A 21594-nucleotide genomic window follows, 5' to 3' on the forward strand; every position below is an offset into this window, starting at 1 on the left:
CAAGTCGGGGCTGCCCACCAGGGGAGTGGGGGGCAGCAAGGATCCTAGTCTTCGGGTGGAAAACAGCTCAGGGGCCGAAATCTTAGGGACTCATGACTGTGGACCATGTTCTCACTGACTGACAGCCACGTCGGGGTGAGTGGGTGCCCCTTGCTGTCCTGGCCAGCCCTGAGGGAGACAGGCAGGGGTGTCTGAAAACAGACCGTGGGGGCTGCTGGGGGTGGGGGCAGGCCCAGGAGGGTTTGCCATTGAGGGAGGGCCAGCCGAGGTTGGGGGGGGCGGTGGGGCAGGGTTCTGCATCAGCTCCAGCCACACCCACGGATCTGTGCCTGGAGTCTGAGGGTACCATCTTGGGGGGTTCGGCCTACCTACCCAGGAGTGGCCTGTGGTCTACCTAAAGGTGGTGTGAGGCCTGCGGGGGACAGAGCCCATGCCATGGATGTCCCTGGAGCACCGAGGGAGAGGCAGGGCGGCAGGCCAGATCTGAGGGGGCCTCCCCCTACAGCCCAGCGTGAGGCAGGGATGCCACCCTCCTCACGGCAGCTTCAGGCAAAAGCTTTTAGGGGAGCAGATCCCACCAACACGGCCCCTTTCCACCTCAAGACAGGCTGCAATCCCCATGTTAGCCGCTCTTCTTCTCTCTGGAGCCGTAAGGAGTTTCTCTCCTGGAGGCCTTATGACCGAAGGTCCTGCCACATGGGCCTCCTCGACATGGCCTGGGGCTTCATCAAGCCTGCAGGGAGAGCTTCTCACCTCAGGGAGGGCGTAGTCCTCCTGCAAGGGCTTTCACCTGATTGGTTCAGGCCCACCCAGGACAACCTCCCTTTAACTCAAAATCAACGGATTTGGGACCTTAATTACATCTGCAAAATCACTCTAAGGTTGCCGTATTCCATTGGCTAGAAATAGTCACATGTCCCACCCAGGCTCAGAGGAAGGGGTGTGACTAGCCAGGGATAGAAATCGTGGAGGCCATCCAGGCCGTGTCCCTCGCACCCTCTTTGGGAAACCCCCAGGCTCCAGTCCCCTAGTCCCTCTCCCAGCTTGCTGGGCCCTGTGATCCCCACCTTCCTCCCCATGCCCAGCCCCTCCAGATTGCTCTTCTCAGCTGGTAATCAAAGACCTTTTTCCGTCATGCCCAACTCAGTCTTCCTCCCCTCTGTCTGACAAGGTGGAAATGTCCAGATTGAAGATGCCCTCCAAAGGGGACTCTGCCTCCTCTTTGGGGCCTCTGCCTTATTCCAAAGAAGTGATCAGTGGTGTACATTTTAAGATTTTATTATTTATTTATTTATTTTAAAGATTTTTAGTTATTTCTTTTAGAGAGAAAGAGAGGCTGGCAGGGAGGGGGAGAGAATCCCAAGCAGACTCTGCGCGGAGAGCAGAGCCCGACACGGGGCTTGATCCCACAACCCAGAGATCACCACTTGAGCCGAAACTAAGAGTTGGACGTTCAGCCAACTAAGCCACCCAGGTGCCCCTGAGATTTTATTTTTAAGTCATCTCTACACCCAAAGTGGGGCTCGAACTCACGACCTGAGATCGAGAGTTGCATGCTCCATGGACTGAGCCAGCCCGGGTGCCCCCAGTGGTGCACATTTTAGGGATCTGTGACTTGTGAGTTGTAAAAATGGTTCGTTTGGATGCTGAGAAGCTCGCTCTGAATCACTCTGCTTAGATGACCACCTACTTTGTTACTCTGTGGGGTCATCTTCTGGAAGGTTCTGGGGGCATGTCTCCCTCCCACCGCCACCCCAGAGGATGACTGGCTGATAAACCATCCATACTTTGTGTGTTTGTGCTTCGAGAATGAGATGACAAGCTGGGACCAGGGGAACTGTGCCAACATGCTCCATGACGTGTTAGTGATGACAGTGGTAAATATGCACCTAAAAGGAACAACTCGGTTTTCTACCTTCCTGTGTATGGAAAAGCCCAGTCCTCCCCTCCCTGTTTCTTCCCTGTGGGTCTCCTTTTCTACTCACACAGAACACCTACTTCAGACACTCTGGTCAGTGGATGTGTGCAGGTTCCCCCCCCCGCCACCCAGCAGTTCTGTGATGCCAGCTGCGTGTCCTAAAATTTGGCCCCGTTCTGACGCTGTCGACACGGAGATCATGTCAGACCCCACCGCACTCAGCCCCATGAGACGGCTCCCGCCCCCATATCCCCCCCACTTCGGACACATTGCAGTCCCGGCTGTCCCCTGGGCTTTTGGTCAACCCTCTATAGATCAGAGGTTCCAAGGACCCTCTCTTTGCTAGACAAGCTCACAGAACTTGGGAAACACTTACATTTACCAGTGTATCAAAGGATGTAAAAGTTACGGAGGAATAGCCAGACGCAGGGATACGTAGGGTGGGATCTGGGAGGGTCCCGAACACAGGAACTTGTGCCCGGTGGCGTTGGGGTGTGTCCCCTCCCCTGTGGACATGTTCCCCTACCTGGAAACTCTCCGAACCCTGAACTATTGGTGTTTTATGGAGGCCTCACCCTGTGGGTGTGATCGATCTTTACCTTTATTTCCAGCCCCTCTCCCTTCTCCAGAGAATGAGGGGGGCTGAAAATTCCAATCTCCTAATCATGGCTTGATCTTTCCCGTGACCCCCCCATCCAGGAGCCCACACAGAGTCACCTCATTCGAACAAGAGACAGTCCTGTCACCCAGGAAGTTGACAAGGGTTTCAGGAGCCCTGTGTCAGGAATGGAGGTCACCGTTCCTAGTGTTCCTATCACAGGAGTTCTGTTCCAGGAACTGGGGACAGAGACCAATGTACATATACTTTCTATGACGAAACAGTACCATTTTATTGAGCACTTACTGTATGCCAGGCCCTGTGCTGAGTTCTCTCCTGGACATCCTCACACAGATGTTATAAGGTAGGTACTGTTGTTGTCCCATTTTACAGGTGTGGAAACTGAGTCCCTGAGAGTCTCAGTCTCTTGCTCAGTGTCACGTAGTTGGTGAGAGGCAGACGTAGGATTGCCCCCCCCACAGACACTGCTCATCATGGGCCTGAGCCCCTGCTGTCCTTGCTTTCGAATGTACGCGTGCCCAGCATGCCTCCCTGGGGTGCAGCCACACGGGCTCTCTGGGGGCCCTGGGAGGGTGGGGGGTAGCACGGGGAGGGAGGAGCTGCTGTTTGTGGCACGGCAGCTCCGCGGCCCCCCAGGAGACTTGGGAGGCACTGACATAAGAGCTGACTGCTTAGGAGGGAAACAAACCAACCCATGCCCAGGAGCTAACCGCCAAGAGAGACCAGTCTGTGGTGGCTACTGGAATAACAGTGCTTCGTGTCCCTGTGTGTCACCACAGGAATCATGAGACCACACAACGGTGCAGAGCGCCCCCGGCCCTGCCCGCTGCCCCTCGGGGCACTGGGAGCCCAGCTAGAAGGCTCGGTGGTGGGGGGGTCGCCTGGCCATGCTGCCCAATTTTAGGGCCGGAGGGAGTTCAGCTGACAGACTTGGAAACAGGTCAGGAAGAAGCCACGGGATCTCTGCACGACCCATCTTCAGTGACGTGAGGATGTCCGGGACCGCCGGCACCTGCCTGCCGGGCCGGCGGCGGGGTGGGGCTTTGTGATTGATTGCTCTTCGTTGTTTTTCCAGTTCTTTCCTTCCTTCCTTTCCTTCTATTGAATCCAGGATAGTTAACAGACAGCATTATATTAGCCTCAGGTATACAATACAGGATTCCACAAGTCTCTCCCTTACGTGGTGCTCATCACAACAGGTGCACTCCTTCATGCCCAGCACCTGGCCCACCTGCTGCTTTCTGAGTTCAAAGCCAGCATCCTGAGCCTAATGGAGCAAGAGCTGCCTCGCACCCTGGCATGGATTACCTTTAGGGTAAAAGGCAAGCTCTCTCTGTCTCTGTCTCTGTCTCTGTCTCTGTCTCTGTCTCTCTCCTTCCCTCTCCCAAACCCACCTCTCCCTGGCTTCTCTCCTCCTCTAGCGACTCATCTAGGACACCCACTGCTTCCAAGAAGACATCAGTGGCTTTAGGGACGCCAGGAAGCTGAACAAGAAAATTGCATTTGGAGATGTATGAATTGATCGGTGCCCGCACGAGTGGGCGAAGGCAATTCACATTGATTGAACACCCAGGATGTGCCACCTCTGTGCGCAGCCTGGGTGTGGGGGTGTTGCAGGGAAGAGGGTGGGGTGGGGCAGAAGGCTCTAGAAGCCCAAGCTGGACCGCAAGGAGCCTCACAGGAGGGCGGGACGAATGGTCAGCATGACCTGCCTCAACCAAATGGCCTTGCTCCAACCCTCCTTGGGCTTCTGGGGAGGGAGAAGGGAGGGAGGCTGATTTTCAGCCTCCAGAGCATTTTTTTTTTAAGATTTTATTTATTTATTTGAGAGAGAGAGAATGAGAGAGAGCACATGAGAGGGGGGAGGGTCAGAGGGAGAAGCAGACTCCCCGCCGAGCAGGGAGCCCGATGCGGGACTCGATCCAGGGACTCCAGGATCATGACCTGAGCCGAAGGCAGTCGCTCAACCAACTGAGCCACCCAGGCGCCCTCTCCAGAGCATTTTTTCATCGGTCCTTGTAGCCCCTCCCCCACCTCGGGTCCCCACTCTCATGCACCCTGCTGCTTGCAGTCCCCTTCTGTTTCGTTGGGAATAGCCCAGACCAAATGCAGTTTCCAGACTAGTTAGGGGATGGACAGCTCTCGGAAAGCCCTGTCCTCTCCTGCCTCTGTACCCAAGTAGAGGGAGAGAATTATTACCTGAGACCTGGAGGAGGACGGGTTCTCCTGAGTGGGAGGAGGAGTGCTCTGCAGGAGTCCCATCCCCCTGGGAGGCCTTCTTCTCTGTGACCTTCAGGGTATGGACCTCCGGCTTGAGGCCAGAGGTCCATTCTGGCCCCCCACAGCCTCAGCCCTGGGGACAGGTGGTGAGGAGGAGAGCAGGGAGCCGGTCATCTGTGGCCAGGACCTGGCCAGAGAGCCCCCAGTGGAGAAGAGGTAGGGTCTTTTGAGGTTACCTCATTTTCCTTGTCATCACTTTGCTTTAATGCCTGAATCTTCAGCTGTAATTATAGGAAACACAAACCTCATCCTCACCAGATGTAATCAGGAGAGCTGATTTACAGATTGATTACAACTTAAAAGATTTATTAGCAGGCCAAGTGAGGTGGGCCTGCTGCGTTTGGAGGCAGGACAGAACGAGCCCCAGAAGGCTGGCGGGGGGGGCCTGGGGCACAGGAGAGGGGGGCAGCAGGGATCCCAGGCAAGGAGGGGTGGGCCTGGGGCAGGTAGGAAGGAAGCGCCAGGGGACGCAGGTGAACAGGGGAGAGAACTCTGGGACCTATCTGGCCCCCGCTCGCTATTTTACTTTGCTGAGGCACAAGGTGTCCATCTGTGAAATGGGCACAGCGAACACCTTGCTCACAGGGAGGCTGAGAAGGTAAAGTGAGAGTGAAGAGGTGCAGTGGGGCAAGGGATGGAAGGAAGCCATGGGCTCCTCCTCACCCACAGTGATGGGCTCACCATTTCCTACCAGTATAAAGGTTCCCAGCCTCCCTCGGCATTGGGCGAGGCCATGTGACTGCTTCTGCCCAGTGGACACCAGTGGAACTGATGGGTGCAGAGCCAGGTGGTACCTAACAATGGAGCAGGTGCACTCTTTCTGGGCCCCGTAGATAAGAGAACACCCCAGGAATGGCAGAGTGCCGAGACGGAAGGAACCTGGCTGCCCGACTCAGTGGGCACCGTGTAAGCCTCGCCAGTCCTGGTGACTTGGGGGCACGGAGCCACTATACTGACCTAGAATTTGATGGAATAGAGAAAGAGACCAATGTCTGGCTGAGGCAAGTCTGATGTTCCATCATGAACCTGCAGCCCAATCACTCCTACCTCAGCAGTGTCCATGCAAACTTCCTGAGCAGGTGAAAATGGTTTCTATCTGAGCCATCCAATATGGTAGCCACAGGCCAGTGTGGCCATGGAGCCCTTGAAATGTGGCCGGTGCAGCTGGGGCCCTGAATGGGAAATTCACTGAATTCTAATTAATTTAAATTTCCGTGGACACAGGTGGCTGATGGGTACCGTACTGAGCAGTACGTTACTTCAGCATACCACCACCGATACTACATACTATGGCCACTGCAACGATTACTACTGCGAACCACTACTACATACCACTACTGGTATTACGTAGGATGACCACTACATACTACTTCTACCACTACATACTACTGGTATATACTACTAGTAGTATTAGGTACTATGACTACTACATACTACTACCACGTAGTAGTACTACATAGTACTAGTACCACTACATATGACAACTACTACATACTAGCACTGCATACTGCTACAAGATACTACCCTTATATACTACCGCATACTACTGCTATGTACTGCTACCACCACATACTATTAATACATACAAGCCCTTTACCCTGCACGCTGGTACTGCCCGTGTAGGGAGAAGGCTGTCGGGCAGCCCTCCTCGCTTCCCGGTGAGGTTCAGAATTTGGCTGATGCTTCAGTGTGCAGGGGTCTGGGAGTCCTGGGTTCTTCAGAGAATGTAAATCAGCCCAATTTTAGCAGCTTTCAGATCACAAAGGCTTTTGCTGGCTCTCCTCTTCTCTCTCTTAATAGCATTTCACATTTTTCTTGGTGACCTGGTCTGTAGCTGCAGCCTTACCAACTTTAGAAAAATGTGAAACTGTTTGCGTAAGAAGCAGGACTTGCACGGTAAGCTCCTGCTCTGAGTGTCTGTCCTGGGACTGAGACAGTGGTCTCCTTCTCCCTGTCCCCGCGGGAGCTCATCGTGACTGATGTTTTTCTCAGGTCATCGAGACTCTGAATTCAGTGTGCTAATGGTTCGCCCCTCGGTCCTTAAAGTCCGGGTGGGGCAAGGAGCAAGATGGTTTCAGAGTGGGCCTGGCACTCACTGGGGTCCCAGGTCCTTCCCCCACAGATAGGTGCTATGCCCAAGCTCAGCTTCCTGCAGGATGGTTGGCTCTGCCACCATCACCTGTCCCCACGGGGGTGACTTCCTGAGAGCACTAACTTTCCAAATACTTCGGTAAACAGCTGGTGTCCAAATCGAGACAGCCTGGTCTGATTATTTCTCCGCTGCCACCATTACCATCATGCCCACCCTATTAAAGTTACAAAAGGACACCCACAGAGGGGAGAACAGCAGCCCACTCTGAGCCCAGCAGAGCACCCTGGCCCCAGTGTGCCTCTCGTTGGGTCGTTGGGAGCACGGACCTTTATTTCTCTGGTTGCCCTTGGCCTTACAAATTTTCTTTCCCTCATCACGCTCCTCTGCAAACATTACAACATTAGGGCTCTTGGGGAGCAGTAGGGAGGGCAGACGTCGTTTGGGGAAGAAGGGTGAGAAGTCCCATTCACAGAGGGAGTAAGGAAATCATGCTCCTGTTCTAACTTGTGGTCTAAGTCTGCACTCCCGGTCTTCTGGAGTGGGAAGGCCGGGCATGGCTATTCCCATTACACACATGGGTAAATGCAGGCACAGGGAGATGACGTGCTCTCGCCAAGATCACACTGCTGGGTAGAAGTGCTGTGAGATGTGGGGATCAACCAGGCTGGGCTCTGTCTTTACGATTTCATAGGAGTATGTTGCTTCTGGGAAAGGCAACCCATGGAAGGAAGTCCAAACACATGACTCCTGTAGGTCAAGGTCAGTGACTGAGAAGGTTAATTATCCAGAAACCCACTCACTGTTATTCAGAGTAGACTGTGGTGACTACAGACGTTTGTCTAGCATGCATCCCCAGGCTCCTGTCTGGCTGCACCTCTACCCAATTGTCGAGGCTGGAGGGAGCAAACAGTTCCAGAATCCCCCTCATCACAGGCCTGGTCAAACTGAGTACCCAGCCACAGTACCCTGGATCAGTCACTACTGATCCAAGAGGACCCTTGGAGAGAAAGACGTGTCTTTCTGCCAGGCTCGCTTGGGAAGATGTGACTCTGGGCTGTTCAGAGCCCATCTTCCTCCCCACCTGGGGAGAACCGGCCGACAGAATGAAGCCACACACAGAGGCCGGCAGAGCTGAGATGGAGTTTGAGAGAAACACAGAAAGAGACAGACAGAGAGGTATTAACTGATTAGATGACTCACTGACATAATTTGAGCCCATTGTATCAGTTGGGGTTCAACCAGAGAAGCAGAACTAGCAGAATCATATAGATGATAGACAGACGGTAGATAGAGAGAGGTATGGATTTGTTAACTGTAGGGGCTGGCTCAGCGAGTCTGGGGGCCACAAGGCAGGCGCTCGGGGTGGGAAGATCACAAGCAGGCTGGAACCCCATGGTAAGGTCAAAGCTAGGTGTACACAGGTTGCAGTGAAGAAGGAAGATCCAGAGGGAAGGGAGAGCATCTGTTGGCCCAGCAGCTGCTCGGGCTGTCTCTTCTGGCTGATGAAGCCAGGTCCACCCAGGACAACCTCCCACTGACTAACATAAAGGCAACTGATTAGGGGCTTTCACCACACCTGCGGAATTCCTTCACCGCAGCACCTACATCAGTGTTTGGCTGAATGCCTTGGAGAAGGTGCGAGTCTGCTAGGGACCGGCTGCAGCCTCCCTTCTGTCCTCCAGCCCTTGACAGAGATCATCACCGGCAACCCAGCCTGAATGGGAACAAACGGAAAGGGGATTCTGGAGACTGACATTCAGCCTCTCCAAGCTGATACATCAAAAAGCCATCATATCCATACATTCTTTTCTTTTATCCTGAAAGCTAAATGTGTGTTGGCTTTCTTTCTTTCTTTCTTTCTTTCTTTCTTTCTTTCTTTCTTTCTTTCAGAGAGAAAGAGTATGAGTGGGAGGGGCAGAGGGAGAGGGAGAGAGGATCTCAAGCAGATTCCGTGCTGAGCGCGGCGCCTGATGTGGGGCTTAATCTCATGACCCTGAGATCAGGACATGAGTCAAAACCAAGTTGGACTCTCAACTGACTGCGCAACCGAAGTGCGCCCGTGTTGACTTTCGATCGCTTGGGATGAAAAACCTCCTCACTCGGTTGCCATTTATCGAGTGCCTTCCACATATCCTCTCGCTTAATCCTTATACATAGACAAATGAGATAGGTAGTATTTCTAATTTTGGAGCCTGAGGCTGAGAGAGGTCAAGACATTGTTCAAAGACACAGAGCTTCAAGCACAATCTGTCTTTCTACCATCGATGCCACAATGCCAGTCTTGGCCAGAAGGTGCCATCCCAGTTGGTGTACGAATTTCTTAGAGCGAAATGAGTGAAAACGTGTAAAGTGCTTAAAACAGTGCCCGAGAGCAGTTTGGAAGCAGATTTCAGCAGAATTGTTATTATTTTTCTGCTAAAAAGAGGTCTAGGGAATGGTCCTGGTTGAGCCAGCTCTCAAGTACCAGACCTGTGCACCATTCTGGACATGAATCCTCAGCCCCAGCTGCTCCAGCTGCCACCGTCTGTGTCTTCCCAGCTGAGTCTCCAGACATTTCCTGACCCACAGAATTTGTGATCATTGCCAAAAGGTTGGGTCAAGCCACCAAATTCTGGGGTAGTTTGGTACAGAGTACTAGTGACTTGGAACACTCATGCCATGCCACACCCCTGCTGGGAATGTTCCAGGGGTTCCACATGGCCACTGGGATAAAATCCAGATTCCTTTACCCTTCCTCACCAGGTTCCTTCCCACTCCCACAGCCAACTCCTGTCCCTCCCACACGAGCCCGAGCCCCAGACATACCGCAATCCGTGGGATGTTCCCTGCTTTCGTATGTGCTGTCGCTCTGTCCGGATGTCTTTCTGACATCCAGACATTAAGCGAATCATCTGGCAAATTGGGAGATGTAAACCCACTTTCTTCCTTTCTTTCCTGAAATCCTTTTTTTTTCCCCAAGAAGACTAGTGTTTGCATGGCCCTAAAATAGTTCAAGTGCTCTGCGAGAGAATATTCAAAGAATGTGGGTTATTTCCTGGGTCTCTGATAAAATAACAGTTATCTGTATGGATTCTGGGGCCAGATCACCCTGATTCCAATCCCAGCTCTGTCACTTACTAGTGGGTGGCTGTGTGCGAGTTACTCAACCCTTCTGGGCTCCCAGGATTATCCCCCATCAGCAGAATAGAGAATAAATGATACTCCAGAGAGGTTTGATAAGGATTCCCTGAGTGAAAATGTGTAAAGTGCTTAAAAGGGTGCCTGGCAGAGAGTGCTCCAATAAAGAAGTGTTTATTTTTAATTTTATTTTTTAGAAGATTTTATTTATTTGTCAGAGAGAGAGAGAGAGAGAGAGCACAAGCAGAGGGAGTGGCAGGCAGAGGGAGAAGCAGGCTCCCGCTGAGCAGGGAGCCCAACCTGCGACTCAATCCCAGGACACTCGGATCATGACCTGAGCCGAAGGCCGAGGCTTAACTGCCTGAGCCCCCCAGGCGTCCTGGAAGTGTTTGTTTAAAATAAAACACATCTCCTGCAAGCAGCTGGCTCTAGCCATTGCTACAGCCACAGTGTGACTGTGGGCTCCAGGGGCAGGCCCAGCTTCGCTCAGCACCTTCAGCTTGCCAAGCGGGGACATCTATCATTGTCTGACCCTATCACTGTGGCTCAGTTAATCTATTAGACCCTTGAAGACAGAGTCTGGGTTTTACTCCTTCCTAACTCTCCCCAGAACTGGAGTGGTATTAGGCCTTCAATAAATATGTATTGAATCCTGCTTTGATGTTACAATCTGAGCCCAGAAAAGGTTCAACGAGTTCTTCTAAGTCATACAGGTAATTAGGGGCTGAGTAGTGACTAAAACTTTCAGTCTCATTCACTCCGACTGCCAGGCCCAAGCTAGTTACTGTGTGTGCATGCACCCGAGCGTGCACGTGAGTGTGCATCCACAGTATCATCACTAGTGAGCATTTGCTTTTAAAATTATTTTATTCAGATACCCGTAAAATAATCTGTGGTCTTTCAGCATCCTTCCTCTGGCCCCTGCGCTGATTTAGGGTGGTACAATCACTACTATTCCTGGAGAAGGAGGGTCACAGAGAAGGACATGGATAAACCTTCTCCAGATTATTCAGAAGATTTTCTGAATATCTGGGTAATTCTGCCGCATTGAACATCTCCCTAAGGTAGGAGGTGGTTGCTTTCATCTTTTTCCAGGTGTGGAGGTGAGGGCAGCATTATTCAAAACCCTAATTCAGGGGAGCCTGGGATAAGCCTCGGACCCTTGATCTCGGCTCAGGTCTTGATCTCAGGGTCCGAGCTGGAGCCCGTGTTGGGCTCCAATGCTGGGCAGGGAGCCTACTTAAAAAAAATTTCCCCAAACCCCTAATTCAGTGTGGGGCCTCCCGCCGCGGGCTTGGACACTGCGGCTGAACCCTTTCGCTTCTACTAACTGTCACGTTGTCGACACCAGACGGCGCTGTGTCCTCGCTGGCTTTTGAACTACCACGTCGAGCGCAAAAGGCTAGGTTCGCGTCCAGGACAGTTCAGGGGTTGGTTCCCAGCATTGTTCAAACAGTCTTTTGAACCTGTTTGAAAAGCCGCGTCTCCTGCTTTCAGCTCTATTATCGACTGGAACGAAATCCACTTAAATGGGAATGCGTTGAAGGCCTACTAGGCACCGGGCGCTGTGCGCCCCTGGCCTCAATCCGCCCAGCGTTGTGTGCTTCCTCCAGATGAAAGGACTCAGCTCCCGGCTTTCGCGACAGGGCCGGCCGAGCACACCAGCCCCGTTCGCGGTGTCCCGGGCCGAGGCTGGCGCCCGGCTCACCTGTTCCGGGGAGGCGAGGTGCGTCCATCCCTCCCAGGACCTGAACGGCGCGGGCTCCCTCCGCGTTCCTCTTCTACTTTCCTGCCTCCGCCCGAATCCGTAAGTGGCATTTTGTGGGGGGGGCGGGGGGGGGGAGGCGGAGAGAAGGGCGGGGAAGGGGCCCGGCGGGGAGGGGCGTCGGAGCGCTGTCGCCGAGCGCCGCACCACCCCCTCCGCCCCGCGCCGGGGTGTGGGCGCGGCGCAGCGCGCTGCAGAGGGCCGGGCGCGTGGGGACGCGGGAGTGCGGGCTTCTCCGTGAGCCGCGCGGCGCGGGAGCACGCTGGCCGCCTGAGCTCGGCGCGGAGCGAGCCGCCGCCACCCGCCCCTGCGCGCGCCGCGCCATGGAGCCTTCGCACAAAGACGCCGAGACGGCGGCGGCGGCGGCGGCGGCGGCGGCGGGGGACCCCCGCGCCGCGTCTTCGTCCAGCGGGGTGGTGGTGCAGGTCCGCGAGAAGAAGGGCCCCCTGCGCGCCGCCATCCCTTACATGCCCTTCCCGGTGGCCGTCATCTGCCTCTTCCTCAACACCTTCGTGCCGGGATTGGGTAAGACGCGGCGGTCGCGACCCCTGCGCCCCGGACCCCGGCGCGGAGGGCACGGGGGACGCCCTCGGGTGGCGCCCGCGCTCCCAGCGCCCCCGGGCAGGTGGCCGAGGCGCGCGGAGTAGGCGCCCGGGGGGAGGCGCGGCGCGCGGCTCCCTGACCCGCCCTTCACCTCCTCCCAACTGTGAGCGTCGTGGTCCGGCCCCAAAAGCCGGAACTTTGCCGGGGACCCGGGGCGGGGGGTGCCGGCGGGCGGCGGCGCGGACGGCTCCTCCCGGCCCCGGCGAGGCTCCGCTCCAGACGCCCCGAAATCCTGCTCCTCGTCGCCGCCACGCGCGCCCTCCCGCGAGCCCCTTCCTTCGAGGGGCGCGGGGCCGGGCCGGGGGAGCGCGGCGGCGACCGAGCTCCCGGGCGTTGGAGAGGTCGGCCGAGCCGGGCTTCGGCGACACCGCGCGAGCCCGCCTGTCTTTGCGGAGTGCGGACCGTGCGGGGGCGAGTGTCCTCCGCCTCCTTCCGGTGTGTCCGCGATTCCTCCAGCACCCGCAGGGCTCGGGTGGGGTGGACGGGGGGCGGTCTCATTAGTTTCAATGCCTGTGGGTTTGCTCTCTTCCGTCCTTTCCGTTCCTGAGAAAGTGGGGAGCGCGCCGATGTAATTCTGTGTGGGACTCTGCCTGGAGGGCGCCCTGATGGTCTCAGTGTCCCAAGTTTCCCTGACCCTCCCTCTCCTGACCCCACCCCAAATCTCTGTCTGCGTGCCCTCCCCCAACTCCTGGCTCGCCTGCTTGGCACCGGCTGTTCTTGCCGGGAGGCCCCCCCCGCCAAATGCGTGCGGGACTGGAGCGGCAGGCACCTCTGTGCCCTCTCCAGGAGAGAGCCTGCCCCTGCGCCAGCCAGTTGCCAGTGCATGGCTCCAAGTTTCCAAGAACAGGTCAGCTCGAAGCCGTTTGCTGTTTTACTTTGGCCTTTCTCACGGCCTCGCGCTTAGCCAGCTCCCCGGGGCCCGTGCCGTGCCGGTGGTAGGGAAGGTCACACCCATCTACGCAGGATGCGTTCACTTTCCCCTCGGGGCTTGCTTGTGCTTGTGCGCTCCCTGGGCGGCTGCGGGGCGCCGGGACCACAGATCTGTCTGAGCAGGAAGTTAGGTGGGCGGCAGCCATGCTCCCCCCTCGCGGCGCGTCCAGCAGCCTGCCCCCGGGGCCGTGTCACCAGGCCGGCTGTCCGCACACTTGGACGCCGCGGGGACAGCTAGCCGTTGTTCGTTTGTGTCAGAAATTCCCACCTGCTGGAGTACAAACGGGGACGCGAAGATCGAGAGCGGGGATGGGTCTTCGTTACACTTTTTTAGAAGTGGTGAAGCAAATGGCACCCTGTACGGTCTTTTGAGGAAACCAATGCATTCTGTTTCCCCCTTGGGAGGGGCTGCCCCAAGCTGCTAATGGGTGGGGGTATCTACCCCCCCCCCCTCGCGGCGGACCACCAGCAGGAGGCCCCAGCTGTGCCCACCTGTGCACCTGTGCAGGCCTCCCCACCGCGGGTTATGCCCCTGCCCTGGGCATCCAGCTCTTTCTTCCCTCTTTGCACCTCCCTTTGTTAGATCAGAACCCTATGGGATTTTTCTAAGAAACCTTTCTGAGAAGCCAGAAGAAAATAAAGGGAAAATTAGCAAACTGCAAAAGTTAATAAAACAGGTGAGCCAAGTGTGTACAGGTTTCTGAATTTTCAAGGACCAAATCCAGGCATGTTTTTCGTTTTGTTTTGCTTGTCATTGTCCACTTTGCTGGCACGCAGGCCCCCGCCCTTCTGCACCCCCAAGGAGGAGCTCCTGATCCTGGGTGGTGTTTCTCACCTGTAAGGCAAGGATGCTTGTCACTCTGGGCTGTGGAGAGGACAGAATGAAATTCTAGAAAGCTCAGGGGTTGGGCGCAGAGGCAGTGCTCCGGGGAGGGTGGGTTCCTCTTGCCCTTGGCCCTTCTGCAGAGCTGAGCACTGCCCCCCACCTCTGGCTGTGCAGGGTGCTTCTTCGGGACCTTGGCTTTGAGTCCTTGTGGATCTCTCTGCTCCCCTCAACCTTCAGTGGAGCCCAGGGTGACAAGGCAGGCCATGCAAAACTCGCAGGCATTTTTTGTTTTGTGTTGTTTTTGTTTTTGTTTTTTTGTCCTCCATGAGTGGTGTGAGTGGCCCCAGCGCCTGGAAATCATCGCCTTGGCCTAGATCCCCTCCTCTAGGTCCTTCCGGCTTATCTGAAGCTCCCGTGAAAACTGACTATTGATGTCGGGCTCTGCCCTTTTATGAAGTGCGGCTTTTTTCCGATGCATTTGCTCTCACTCATTCAACCAACACAGAGCAACCACTACATACCGGGCTCTGGGGTGTGACAATGAAGAAGTCAGTCGAGGTGTCATAGACTGTTGGGGAAAATGGATGCAAACTTTGTTTGAATTTGATAAATGCTGTCATGGCAGCAAGACCAGAACGTTTGAGCACAGTTAATTCTTCCTAGGTGGAAGTGGAGTTCAGAGAAAGCTTCCGAGAGGTGTTGCAGGAGGTGAGACCCTGCCCAGGAAATCAGCCACAAGGCCCCAAGCCCTTGCTTGTCCTGACTTCACTTCCACTCTTTGGAAACTGGTCAGACCTTTGGCCCAAAGATCGTTTCTTTTTTCTGGAAACTTCCTTCTCTGCAAGTATTCTCCTCATTGGCAAATCGAATGGGACAGAGGGGAGGGGGTGGGGGGCTGGATGAAGGCATGTTTTTCCTCTGATGCGGGTGTCTCATGTTCATCTAGCATGAGAAGCCCAGTCCTTACTGTTCCTGGGGCCTTGTCGATGTAAGCAACAGTGCTGTCACTCCATAGAGGGATGCTTCCTCTCCTGGGATTTATGATTTATGGTCACTCTGACTCCTCATTGGAACAATACAAAACAGATAAAAAGAGATGATGGTAGGGGCGCCTGGGTGGCTCAGTCAGTTAAGCATTCGACTCTTGGTTTTCTTGGCTCAGGTCATGATCTCAGGGTTGTGAGATGGGCTTCTCTCTCCCTCTCCCCCTCCCCCCCCTGCTCGTGCACATGCACACACACTCTCTCAAACGAACAAATAAATAAATCTTTAAAAACATGGATGCTGGTAAAGAGAGTGCCCCTCCACCTCGTCTTATTCAGTGACACACTACTAATACAGACCGTTGTCAGTAACTTCATAGTCCAAAAAATAGGGCACTTATAAGTTTACATGCAAGTATTCATATATGTAATGAAAGTTCATTGTTATGTCCCAGAATGGACAGAGAGTTTGTCTGTTGGTTACGGGCAAAGTTATACTTTTATATTTAAAAATGTTATCTCTATTGACTGACTCGGTGAGACGAAATTGTTGATAACTCAGATGGTGACAGGGAAGTGGTAGTGGGGAGAGCTTCCCTTGACCGTTGACCATGACTTCAGACTAATGTTGGCCACAAATCTACTGGAGAATACTCATAGATATTTAATCTATCTCTAATATACTGCCTACTCTTTGACACCCAGCGAAAGTCTGCTTCCCTGGTAAGAGCCCCACAGGCTGGCTCAGCTTCTCTCTGTCTTTCCTCCAGCCCCGAGGCTCAAACTGATGATGAATATTGCCCTATCTTGTGGCATCTACTGCTGACTTTTTAAATTGTTTTTCAAGAGTTTATTTTTTACCTCTGTAAATGTAAGTTCCTTGAAAGCAGCAACCATTTTAAATTTCTCCTTGATATAGTATGCTATATATGAATGAATATTGACTAGAATTATACTCCTGGAATAGGCATTAGAGGTCATCCGGTCCAATGCCTTTATTTTATATGTAAGTGTGGTGGTCCTGAGGATGCAAGGACCAAGGAAGTTTACATCCTATTCAACCTTTTTAAGGCAGTTATTTAAGTATGTATTTCAGTAAAACCAGAGAGAAAATCAAGAGAGAAGATACGAGATCCAGGAAACAAGGGATCCAATTCAGGGCAGCCATGAAAATCGAGGATAAAATTGTTCAGCGGGCCTGAGAGCAGGCAGTCTTCTTTATTTTTTTTTAAAGATTTTATTTATTTATTTGAGAGAGAGAGAATGAGAGAGAGAGAACACATGAGAGGGGATAGGGTCAGAGGACGAAGCAGACTCCCTGCCGAGCAGGGAGCCCGATGCGGGACTCGATCCAGGGACTCCAGGATCATGACCTGAGCCGAAGGCAGACGCTTAACTGACTGAGCCACCCAGGCGCCCAGGCAGTCTTCTTTAGAGTGGGAGGATGAAGGCCCCAGGAAAGAGTTCTCCGAGAATGGTATGAGAAGGGGACATTCCATAGAGCTAAGAGTATTACTGGGACTGCCAGAAATTAAACCTTGGATGAAAAACAGAAGGCAATTAGTAACAGCAGTAAAGACAAAAGGCTATGCAAAAGCATTAAGATCCAAAAATGAAGCAAAATGCCCAATTAGATCAGAAGGTCAGCAGACTTCACAAAAGAAGAAGAAAAATATTCCAAACAACAAATGGAATGAGAAAGAATTTGGAGGATATTGGGGATACAGTGTAGAAAGCACATGTTTCTTCCACCAACAATAAAAAAAGAGATGTAATCAGCAACTTCAGGGAGACGAAAAATTTTTCATGAAAGGCAAAGCTCAAATATGAAGCAAATCAAAATGTGGCCTGATATGGAGCAAATGATGGAATATATAAAAAAGGCTCTTCGAAGTGCATAGGGTCTGTGCCATTGGAACAGTGGTGCACAATATGGGCTCTTAGCACCTCTTTGATTCTGCAGCAAAGAATATTTGCTTAGTCATAATAATATAAATGCTGCTCGGTGGTTTTCAGCTTTTAAAAGCAACCACAGACAAGGCACTGAAGCCTGCTTAATAATAGCTATAAAGGAAGATGTAAAGTTTCTCCACCTTCACAATATAAAATGACAACTATAGCTTCTAGAAGTTGGCAGGTGGGTTGTGATAGGTTATTGTTCCCAATTATTCACTGTCCTCCCTGAAAAGAGGATGGCACATCCCCACCTGATGCCATATGGTTTGCCATGCTTCCTGTGGGAGGGAGGGGAATATTTCCTTCCCTGCCCACTGATAACGGGTTTGGCCACGTGACTTGCTTTGGCCAATTGAATGTGAGTGGCAGTGACATATGCAATGACTGAGCAGACACTTTAAGAGGCATTGTGAGGTTCTGGCATTGGTCTTCTCTTTCTCTCATGAGAGTGGCAGGTCTCAGATGGGGCTGCTCTTCAGTCTGCCTCCCAGAATAAAAAGGGACATCAGAAGCACAGCACAGCATGTCACATGAATAAGAAATAAACGTGAGTTGCCGAGATTTTGTAGTAATTAGCATTGTTACTGTCCTAGTGCACCCTACCAAAGCTGACTGACATGGAGAGGGTAGGGTAGAGGTGTGAATACCCTCCTCGTACAAAGGGCAGGGGAGAATCAAGGGATGCTGTCCGTCATTTGCAGATCAAGACATAAAGGTTACCAAGGTGATCAGTGGATGAACCGAAATAAGGCTATGTTGGGACAGTGGAACAATAGTGGGTCAATGATATACTGGGATAGTATTGGGACAGGAGCAACAGGAAGATGAGGGCTGATGTAAGTTAGCTGATCTTACATATCATAGCAGAAAGTCAATGTCTAATGTTGATAAAACATGAAAAAGCAATATAAGTATACTCTGGAGATTAGAAAAACATCAGAAGAATTCCTACTCTTTCTGATATCACCATTGTTTCTTTACCAACTGGCTCATTCCCAGCAGTGTACATACATGCTGACCTTGTCCCCCCCCTTTTAAAAATAGCCTCTTTTGATCTTCTACCCCTCTCCTGCCACTGCCCTTTACAGTATAGTTCCCTGCAGGAGTTACCTGGATTGGCGGTCACTGATCCCTCTCCTCTCGCTTTCTCTTGAACCCACTGTAGTCATTCTGCGTCCGCCACTCACCTGAATTGTACTTTTCAGGATCCCCAGCACCTCGGGGTTGCTAAATCCCGTGGCCAGATCTCTGTCTCCTTCTCCTGGAGCGCTCAGTAGCATTGGACACAGTACCTGTTCCCTCCTTGAAACACTGTCTTCCTCTGGCTTCTGGAACACTCCCCTCTCCTGGTTTTCTCTGTGCCTCACAGCGCCTTCTCTGTCTCCCTTGCTTGTCTTGGCAGCCTCCAACCTTGGGAGTCCCTGGGCACTCGGGGCTCTTGATCTTGGCCTTCTCTTTGACCTTGCTCTTCTTCCTGCCTACACTGGCCCCTTTGATGGTTTCTCCTGGCTTTCTCTTGCATCTTTTTTTTTTTTTTTAGATTTTATTTATTAATTTGAGAGAATGAGATAGAGAGTACATGAGAGGGAGGAGGGTCAGAGGGAGAAGCAGACTCCCCGCCGAGCAGGGAGCCCGATGCGGGACTCGATCCAGGGACTCCAGGATCATGACCTGAGCTGAAGGCAGTCGCTTAACCAACTGAGCCACCCAGGCGCCCTCTCTTGCATCTTTATGATGATCACTCCTAAAGTCAGATCTCCTGCTCAGACCTCCCCCTGGACTCCGGAGTCTTACACCCAGCTGACTTCCCAGCATCTACACTTGCAACCCACCAGGCATCCGAGACTTAAGTCACCTAAAGCCAAGCTCCTGATGTTCTTCTCCAGGCCTGCTTCTCCCTTCTTTATCCCCCTCGAAGCAAATGGCATCCTTCCAGGAGCTCAGGCCAAAAACCCGGACTCATCCTTGACTCCTCTTTTTCTCGCACCCCACGCCCAATCTGTCTGGGAATGCTCCCGGCTCTGCTTTCAAAATCAATTCAGCATCTGACCACTTCTTACCACGCTGCTTCTGCCTTGCTGGTCCAAGCCCCATCTCCTCCTAAATGGTTGCCATGGGCCCGTAACTGGTCTGCTCACTTTTATTGATGTTCCTCGTGGTCTCTCTTCAACATGGCCACCAGGGCAATCCTTTGAAAACACGAGTGAGTTGGATCAGGTCATCGTTTGAGCTGGAAACCCTCCAAAGTCTCCATGTCACTTAGAGCAAAAGCTCAAGCTTTTATCATAACCCACAAGGCCCTGGGTCAGAACTTTCCCAAAGAAATATGACATGAGCCACAGGTGTAATCTAAAATTTTCTAGTACCTATATCATAAAACACTAAAAGGAAGAGGTGAAATTATCTTTACTAGTATATTTATTTAACTCAGTATATCCAATATATTTATCATCCAGTGCATGTCAATCAAAATTATTAATGAAATGTTTACTATTTCTTTTTTACATACTACGTTTTCAAAGCCTTACAGCACGTCTCAGTTTGGACTAGCCCCGTTCCAGGGCCCGCAGCTGCAGAGCATCTGCCATCTGCTGTCGTTTGGATTCACCTCCCACTCCTCCCCCTCTCGCTCCCTCGGTTCCAGCCCCACTGGCCTCCTTGCCATTCCTCGGCTATTTGAAGAGGCACCTTCGCACTTCAGAGGGTTTGCATTTGCTGTTCCTTCTGCCTGGCAGACTCGTCCCACAGATATCTATGTGGCTCGCTCATTCACGTCCCGAGGGCTTTGCTCCAGTGTCACGGACTCAGCAAAGCCGCCTGTGTTGGGGGTGCCGGGGCCCCCACAACCAGCACCAAAGACAGGGTGGCTTAAGCAACAGGAATTTATCTTCTCGCTCCTGGAGGCTGGGCTGGTTTCTCCTGGGGCCTCTCTGCCTGGCTTGTAGACGGCTGTCCTCACGCTGTCTTTGCTCTGTGTGTGCTCGTGTCTGCGTCCTAATTTCCCCTTCTTTTAAGGACTCAAGTCATACTAGATTAGGGTCCACCCAAAGACCTCATTTTAACTTAATCACCTCTTTAAAGATCTTATCTTCAGAGATGCCGGACTCTTGGCTTCTTCAGCTCAGGTCATGATCTCGGGGTCGTGGGATCGAGCCCCGTGTTGGGCTCCCTGCTCAGCGGGAAGTCTGCTTGAGGTTCTCTTCCTCTGCCTCCCTACCCCCCTCTCCCCCCCGCCAAATAAATGAAAGAATCTTTAAAAAAAAAAGATCTTATCTCCAAATACAGTCACAGTCTGAGGTGCTGGGGGTGAGGACTTCAACCTGTGGATTTTGAGGGGACACAGTTCAGCCCAAACACCCTCCCAGATGATCTTACTTAAGACAGCAGCTCTCCCCCTCCTCCCCACTCTCCCTCCTCCCCACAGGCCCTACCTTTCCCTACTTCCTTTTCCTCGAGAACACTCTCGCTATCAAACATGCTGTATATTTAACTTATTTTCTCTATTGTCTGTTTTTTGTTTGGCTGGTTTTGGTCTGTTCTGTTCATTGCTGTATCTCTGCACCCTAGAACAGTGCCTTGTTCATGATGGGGGCTCCATAAATAGAAGTGCTTGCCTTTGGGAAGCTGGACTCAGCAACGAGAGCTCTCTGAGTATTGCTGGCCCCTAAAAGCCCTTTTTTCTCTGTTTGATTTTTTTAAAACTGTATACCTGTATTACTTGCCTTTTTTTTTTTTTGGATAGGAATCAATGCCACGGAAAGAGAAGGGGCTTTTATGTGTCACTGATAGGAATGTAAATTGGGACATATTTTCTGGAAACAAGTTTGACACTTAGGTATCAAGAGTCTTCAAATGTTCATACCCATTAGGTTAGTAATCCCACTTGCAGGAACTCATCCTAAGAAAACAGTCAAAAACAGGGACAGAAAGTTATGCATAAAGATGTGCCAGGAAGCCTTATTTGTAATATTGAAAATTATAAACAAACCTGGGTGCCTGGCTGGCTCGGTGGGCGGAGCTGGTGACTCTTGATCTCAGGGTTGTGAGTTCAAGCTCTGCGTGGGACGTAAAAATGACTTTATAAAAATGGTATTATAAATAAACCCAGATGACAACAATAGAAGGATGGTAGAATATTATTTACCCCTTGAAATGGTGTTTACAAAGAGTTTCTGACGGTGGGGCAGCAAGTTTTAGGGGGAAATGGGAAAAACATAGTTTGAAATTGTGCAATCCGTAGGATCTCAAGTCTTCGGTATTTTGTGGATTCTAAGGCACCTCCTTTCCCCATGGTGTGGATGTTTCTGAACGTGAGACTGATACCAAGAGAAATGGTTTCTTTCTTTTCTTCCTTTCTTTCCTAAAAAGTTGTTGCTAAATTCACGGTGTGTTTCATGATCAGTGGAATCTTAAAATCAAGAGCATACAAGGTAGAAGACAGATGGGTAGATAAAACCAGATGACACCGAGATGTTAACAGGTGGGGAGCGCCTGGGGGCTATTTT

At 52.2% G+C, this 21594-nt stretch overlaps 1 protein-coding gene across 3 annotated transcripts in view; it reads left to right on the plus strand.

Annotated features, from left to right (window-relative positions):
* Window positions 1–11989: 11989 nt before the first annotated feature.
* The window catches only part of STUM (stum, mechanosensory transduction mediator homolog), a 50423-nt gene continuing 40818 nt past the window's right edge, over window positions 11990–21594 (plus strand). The window contains exon 1 of one of the 3 annotated variants that reach the window (XM_035008703.1): window positions 11990–12316. In XM_035008703.1, coding sequence (XP_034864594.1) covers window positions 12115–12316 — 202 coding nt within the window. In that variant the 5' untranslated portion in view covers window positions 11990–12114. The remainder of the gene's footprint in view (window positions 12317–21594) is intronic. The other 2 variants (XM_035008704.1, XM_035008705.1) reach the window with 2 other exon arrangements.

Source organism: Mirounga leonina, unplaced genomic scaffold, assembly GCF_011800145.1.
Source record: "Mirounga leonina isolate KUSES-001 unplaced genomic scaffold, KU_Mleo_1.0 Mir_152, whole genome shotgun sequence".
Lineage (NCBI taxonomy): Eukaryota > Metazoa > Chordata > Mammalia > Carnivora > Phocidae > Mirounga > Mirounga leonina.